At 35.8% G+C, this 7300-nt stretch overlaps 1 protein-coding gene across 1 annotated transcript; it reads left to right on the forward strand.

The window, feature by feature from the left end:
* The first annotated feature begins 743 nt into the window (after positions 1-743).
* Positions 744-4006, forward strand: RGS21 (regulator of G protein signaling 21). Its single transcript, XM_064664012.1, has 4 exons — positions 744-764; positions 1124-1241; positions 2497-2663; positions 3630-4006. Exons 1-4 carry the CDS (start codon positions 744-746, stop codon positions 3831-3833), a joined length of 510 nt encoding a protein of 169 aa, XP_064520082.1. The 3' UTR covers positions 3834-4006.
* Positions 4007-7300: the final 3294 nt, after the last annotated feature.

A 7300-nucleotide genomic window follows, 5' to 3' on the forward strand; every position in this document is an offset into this window, starting at 1 on the left:
TTTGACAAGAAAGCTAGTAAACATTTACTGAATAACCTGAAAACTTGCTACATTTTTCATAAAAGTTTCTTACAGTTGCTAAAACAAATTTTCTGCTGCTTAATTCCATTGGCACTCAACGTGTCACAAAGTACAACATCGTGCTATGTTTGTTTTTCATTTTTGTTTTCACAGACTTACTATATTTACACTTCAGTTTCCATCATGTATGTGTTTAAATCTATTCATAAACATGCATGTTTTTTCTTGTTTAAATATGATTTTTGCACTCTGGACACAAGTAAATTGACAGCTACAAAAAAGCTTGCTTGTTAAAGATGTCACTGCCACAACTTCATGTAATTATAACTACAGCTACATTAATATAGTGACACTTTTATATAATCTCTTCATAAATTTACAATTAGAAAATACCTTTACAGTTGATGATGAGAAATGGCTTTGGAATACAGCTCTCAGACTAACCTGTATAGTTCAGAGCAGAGTTTTGATAGCTGAGCAGTCTGAGTCCCCCCCTTGGGAATACTAAATTTTTTTTACAGAATTCTAGAGTGCTTGAGGTTTTTGTGTGGGGATTTTTGGGTTTTTGGGTTTTGGTTTTTTTTTAATTAAGAAAAGTGGTAACATTTTATACAGAACAAAGTGTTTGCTCTCGTGTCTAACAGAAGCTCACAGAAAGTTACAGAGGAAGAGCTAAAATTATGAGTTTACTCAGTTATTTATACCACTGAGAAACTGATATAATGCTCATGTATCCTACCAGTGTTAGTGTAACATTTTAGATAATTCTAGTCATTCCAAGCACAAAGTCTCATATAAATTGATAGTTAATCCATCTGAACTCAAGAAGAAATGCAACACACGCTCTAGATCATTAATATCTCTCCTATGTTTTACTACAGTTCCACCAATTGCAAGCATTACTAGTATTTCCAGGCTGAATAATCAAGTTGCCAGTGTCAAATAACAGTGTACTTGATGAGTCTGGGCGGTTCTCTACACACACACAAAAACCGTGTCACACTTTTTGTTGAGTTTCTGTTATTCTGTGCGTAAGGTGGGACGAATGACTCGCCTACTCCCTCAAGAAGAAAGCCAAATCATAGACCCTTAGCTACCACAGACTGCACAGGTGAAAGATCAAAATCTTATTTTCAAGGATAGATGTTGTTTCTACAGGTCAAATACTGGGGAAACCATGGCCTGGTCTGAGTCTGTGGATACACTACTAGCTAACAAAGGTAAGTGACTGAAAAACATATTTTTTGAAAAAAAAACATGCGTCAACCCAGTTGCCAAAGATTTCTGTCAGGTTTTCACACTGCTCTCCAGTTCAGCTCTCCACAGGTACTGAACCAATCAGCTGCTGCTGGAGGTGGGTGAGCTGCTGTCCTGAAAGACAGAGGGTCACATTTGTCCAAGCTGCAAACACAATATACCTTCTGACCAGCCCTCAGGGGACGTTTAATAAAGCAGAAGTTCTCTGAAAGATTTTTTACTAAGATAACTGCTAAACTGTCTGTACAGTGGTTCCGGTTTTCATATTTTTTAAAAATAAAAACCTCACAAACCTTTTCTTCAGTATTCCTGTTCCAAAGAAATATACATGTTGTGCAGTGAATTAAGTCAAACAAAAAATGATTACTTCTAGCACATCTAAAGTCACTTCTCTGAGAGATGCCATTCCTACTGTCCTGACATGCCAAACCACATGTAACTTGAAAATTTCCTTGCCCTTGCCTCATTTTCCTGCAGTAACTTTGTGGCCTGGACTCTGGAGTGCCTCCACACTGTTTCTGGATAGTATTAACCCAACACAATTACATTTGGGTCAGCTTTCTTTTCTCAGAGCTTGTGATTTGGATTAATTTCAAAGCAGTTTCTTCCAAGCAAACCTTAATTTGTTTCATTTTTTCCCCCTTCAAAGTGCAAAAAAAGTGGAACAAAGAAGTAATGAGGTGTCTGTCTCTCCATCCAAGACTTAACCATTACTTGAAAGGAGGTGGAAGCACTGTTTAGGCAAGATAACCTCAGCTGTGGGTCAAGCACACTACAACAATATGACTTAAATTTCTACTTTTCAGACCAGGGTCAGCCTCAGATCTCTAGTTTCCTAAACACCACAAATTCTCTTGAAGACCAAAATCTCCAGGATCCCCTTTTGACTAAGTGTATCAGTGCTAGAGAGACCAAACCACAGCAGGCAGGTGTTGGGAGCGTTCCCTCATTGGTAACTCACCAGAAGAATTCTCTTAGTCCCCTTACCATCACTGTTATTTAATCTCCTTTATATTTCCCCCACAACAGCTTCTCAAGCCTAACTGCTGGCTGACATGCAAACCAGTATGAGTCACACAGGTTACACTATATATATGCTCCATATATATATATATATATATACACATACACACACACACGTGGGTGTGTATAAATATGTATAAACTGCATTGGCCTTTCAATTTTCCTCTACCCACCATCTCATTCATTTTTCCCCAGATGGCCTGGCAGCTTTTCGGACATTTTTGAAGTCAGAGTTCAGTGAGGAGAATGTGGAGTTCTGGCTGGCCTGTGAAGACTTCAAGAAAACCAAGTCCTCCACCAAGATCGCCTCGAAAGCCCAAAAGATTTATTCTGACTTTATTCAAGCTGATGCTCCAAAAGAGGTAAATAGGGAGTTTTTTTTGCTTGTACTTTGGGTACTGAGGATGGGAGTCAAGTGAAAAGCTTAGAACCAAACTTCAAGGAATGACAGAAAATACAATTCAACATGACTGTAACTTCCTTTTTCACGTCCATTGTTTAACAGGTAAAAAACACTGGGTGGAACTCTGTGAAGCAAAGACATTATGGTTTTTACTTTACATTCTTCACACAAAGCATAGGTTTATCCTGCCTTCTGAAATTTCTACCTAAAGATTTAAGGAAATTTATGTTCAATATAATTTGTTTTCTCTAACCATTTTTTATAACACAATAAGCACCATTTCTTCCATATTTTAGGTTCCAGTATATTGGAATGTTAATGATGACATTTGTTCTTTTGTATAGGTATTCTAAACAGGATGAGAATGCAAACTTGCAAAGAGTTCCACCACAGCATTCAATTTTATCATTATTTCAAAAATGCTTACTGTGAAAGAACAAATTTCCTATTTTTATTCACATTCTCCACCTTAAACTTTTACACTGATGTTTTTGCCTTTGCTAGCAGGCATGCTTTGAATGATTGATTTGAATCATGCCTTATACATGATTCAAATCCATTTTATTATTGTTAAAAACACAAAATCCTTACAAAATACATGGGGCCAAAATCTAAAATGATGCTGAGTACCTTCACTTCTAATTTAGTCTTTGGTAATCAGTATTTCATAGGATTTGGCTTGGCAAAAAGATGAGATATTCAGAAGTTAGTTTTCCCTTCTTTTTTTCAGTCATGCCATCTGTTTAAGAGCCAAATAAAATGAAGAATTCAGTATGCTAGAAAATGAAGGGATAAGCTTCCAATTTATTTGCATCAGTCAGGTAATTTGGGAGGAAATTCAAATGCAGACTATGTCATGTACACAAACAGATCTCAGCTTTCCAATCAAACTGACATTTGTTTTATGCCTCCTTTCTTCCTACAGATTAATATTGACTTCCATACCAAAAATGACATCTCTCAGAATATCTCTGAGCCCACGCTCAGCTGCTTTGATAATGCTCAGAGGTTAATCTACAGTCTCATGGCAAAGGACTCTTTCCCCAGGTTTCTAAGGTCAGAAGTGTACAAGGAACTTGTAAAGAAGCATCAGGACAGAAATCAGAAGAGATGGCTGCCATTTTTGTGAGAAAATACCCCAGGGATTATGAATTTATAAACATCTTCCACTGCAATTCAGTACAGATAATTATTAATTATTAAAATAATTGCACAAACCACACCCAAGAATTGCCTTTGCCAGCTTAAGTGCAAAATGCACATGATACTTTCTAATAATGGTAGAGAAATATTCAAGAAACAGGATGGAATATGCTAGAAATTTGAGCTACCTGTTTAATAAAGAAGTTCGCCATTGTTAGTTTTTTCAGTGTTTGCTTTATTTGTCAAAGAAATTTGACATTTTTAAGCAGAATGTTTTGATTTTCTGGTTTCTATTGATTTCTTCTGAGAAGTATGGCCTCCAAAAAAATTCAGGGCACTTGAATACATCTATTCATTCATTTGCTATCTTATTTGTAGTTTGTAAAAAAAATTTAAATCCTCTTTTAAACATGTTTTATACCAATTCAAAACAGGACAAGTAGAAATATGGTAGATAACACGCTATGATAATATTTAATAAATAGGCAGCTGCTTTATAGCAAATGTTCCTGGCATTCAGAGCAAATTAATGTTTCATAATACAGCTGTCTTCAATATGAATGAGTTCAATTTTCTTTGTGTTTATTTAATTCAATTTTTTTATTGAAAAGTCTCGTTCAATAACTGTGTAGGCATTTTGGAAAACAAAAAGGAGTAAATCTTCCTTTGTGCATTTTCAATTAATTAGTTTTCTTTGATTTTCTAAATATATCAGTGGTACTGTTGCCATGCACTCATGAAGAAGTAATTGCATTAATTTTTATCATTTTTCAGTGAAATACAGATAAGCAGAAAAGTAGGCATAGGAAACAATTTTAGGCAAGTAAATGTGTAAAACGGGACTTAGTCATGAGGTTATCTTTCAAACTAGCAAGATACAATCTGATTCTAGTGCAATCTTCAGGTGTCTCAAGATGCACTGATCTCATTCACTGCTATTAGAGGATTTATTGCATATATTTAGGTAAGGAAGGAGCTGTGTCATGATATTGAAGAAAAAGTATTTTAAACCATATGGGGCAGAAATAATCTTCACTATGGAAAATAATTCTAAATACAGGAGAAAGCAATAAGATTTTTTTAAAAATAGATACCCCTCATTTGTTATTAGTCTGATCCTTCTGATGCTTTTGCTTTTGAGCTGCTCTAAATCTCCAGGAATCTCCCCCTCTTTGGAACTCTGGTCATGCCTTCTACATGCCATCACATCCTCTATGCAAGAGATCCTCTCTATTTTATCAAACTACGTTAAGGAACCAATTAATTTAGACAATAAAAGGTGTTAAGTAGCCTGAAAGCTCCAGTTGTGAACTGAGGTTAAAATCCTACCACAGCTTATGTAGGTAGGGCGAAAAATTTCTACTCTTTGACACTTCAGCTTCTATCACCTGGTTTTTCCTCTTGATGTCCGCCGTTCTTTCTCTTCTTTCCTCCCCACTCCTGATGGTTGGCAGAGAGATGAACACGATGGCTGAGGTTAAGCTACAAGGAGGATGTGGGTTTCTTTGGCAGTCCCGCAGCTGCCACTTACCTCGCGGTGACATTTCAGTGGAAAAATCGCAACTTCTGCCCGCGGTGCAGCCTCGGCGCCTTTCTGCACCCGGGGATTTCTGCTGGCTGAAGCCACAGCGAAGGCAGCAGTCAGGATTGCTGAAATTATATGATTTGCTCAAAAAACGTAGCAAGTGATTTTCCTTCCTTGCAAGTCTAATTCTCATTTTCAGAACTGAAATTTCCTGCGTAGAGGAAGGAGTGGGATCGTGGCACTTTTCGTAGCAGGGCAAGTAGAAACCCCAAAATTTCGGTGCTACCTGGGACCTGAGGATAAAAAAGTACCTTGAAAACACACGTGTGGTCAAGAAATCTCACAGCTCTCTCAGTGCTCCTGTAAACTTGCACAGTTCTGGCTTTACTCCATCACAGAGAGGGAAAGTGCCAGAATGATGGCTGCCAGGGAGCTCCAGTTCCTGGCTGTTTGAAAACACAACTCATGGAGAAGTTAAAAGCATAAATATAATAGGCAAACACGATAAAAATAATGTATGCCATTATTCTGATAACTATATAAAAGCAATAGCATGAATCATCATGTCCACATGATGTCTGGCTGATTATGATCAGCAGCACAATTATTGTCAAAAGAGGCAATAATTCTTAACATTTTAACATTTGGCATTAATTTTAATAATTATCTAATAAAGCACCATGAAGGTTTTAACAAATTTTCAATTCATCTAGAATGTTTAAGAGAAATGTACAGTAATGGCACTTGTAGGGGTTATCACAGACTTAAGTGTAACATAACAATACTAATCCTTTCATAACCCCTTAATTAAAACTGTGTTACATTTAATTGACAAAGTTAATTAAACTTTTGCTGTTGATCAAGCCTTTCAACAGTTTTACTAATTAATCTGTTTCAGATGCTTTACAAAGTTTAAATAAATGATCACTATAAATTCATATAAATCCAATAGTAATTGGATGCACATTCACAATTAATTTTTAAAACCCTCTGAGCACTCTCTGTATTATACACAATTAAACAAAAGAATCTACACCATATTGAAGGGATTTGGAGTGTATCAATCAAATTTCTGAACACTTCTGTGATATAACTTATCATTTAAGCATTATTAAAAATCTATTTCAGAAACTATCTGAAAACACCCAGAGGTGAAAGATAGGAGCCAGTAGTCTTTATTTCTCTTTATTTTCTAGGTTTAAAACTGATGTTTCATACTTCTACAACACCAAAAATGTCACAGCTTAGCATCTGAGCTCTGATAATTTGACATAGGAAAAGGCCAGGCACTGAAGTGCGATTTAGAGGATTTAGATTGAACTTTGCTAAAAGGACTCAATCTCTTTCAGCACAAAAAGGCAGATCTACCAAAAAATCCTACCAAATAGAAATGATAGTAATAAATGCAAAGTGAATACCACATTTCTTAAAAAAAATTAAAATTTTTTTAAAAAAAATCTCAATTTCTTCACAAAGTGTCAATCCTAAAACTCCAATAGCATCTATACTTATAGATCCCACCAGATCCATCACACTCACATAATGACAGGACTGCCCCAAGTTTAAAATTAAAGACATATAGTTTATCTTTTATTAAATTATTATATTTCATATTTATATAATATATAAAATAATGACCATATAAATAAAGACAATAAATGTATAAGTATTCCTTGACACAGGACTCATATCAGGATTGTTATGAAGCACAGGATCCCAAATTATAGGCAGCCAGGTGTATTTCCAGTTGTGGACAGGATTTGTGAGACTCCTACATGTTTTAGTAGAGGTTTGTTAAATACAGCCTCTTCAGTACATGTTGGAGATGAAGACTCAGTATTTTCTGTTCTGTCAGAAAATTCTCTGCTAACACAATAATGCAAAACCATACCTGAACAAACACACATAATTACAGGGTCTGCACAAGA

The sequence above is a fragment of the Pseudopipra pipra genome, chromosome 9 (genome assembly GCF_036250125.1).
Source record: "Pseudopipra pipra isolate bDixPip1 chromosome 9, bDixPip1.hap1, whole genome shotgun sequence".
NCBI classification, from domain to species: Eukaryota; Metazoa; Chordata; class Aves; order Passeriformes; family Pipridae; genus Pseudopipra; species Pseudopipra pipra.

What these genes read in the sequence shown, in the direction of transcription:
- RGS21 (XM_064664012.1), top strand. Translation starts at nt 744, where the DNA reads ATGCTCATGTATCCTACCAGT. An exon ending in TGCTCATGTATCCTACCAGT is followed by an intron (nt 765 to 1,123) that starts GTTAGTGTAACA and finishes TAGCTACCACAG; the next exon opens with ACTGCACAGGTGAAAGATCA. An exon ending in AAGCTGATGCTCCAAAAGAG is followed by an intron (nt 2,664 to 3,629) that starts GTAAATAGGGAG and finishes TTCTTCCTACAG; the next exon opens with ATTAATATTGACTTCCATAC.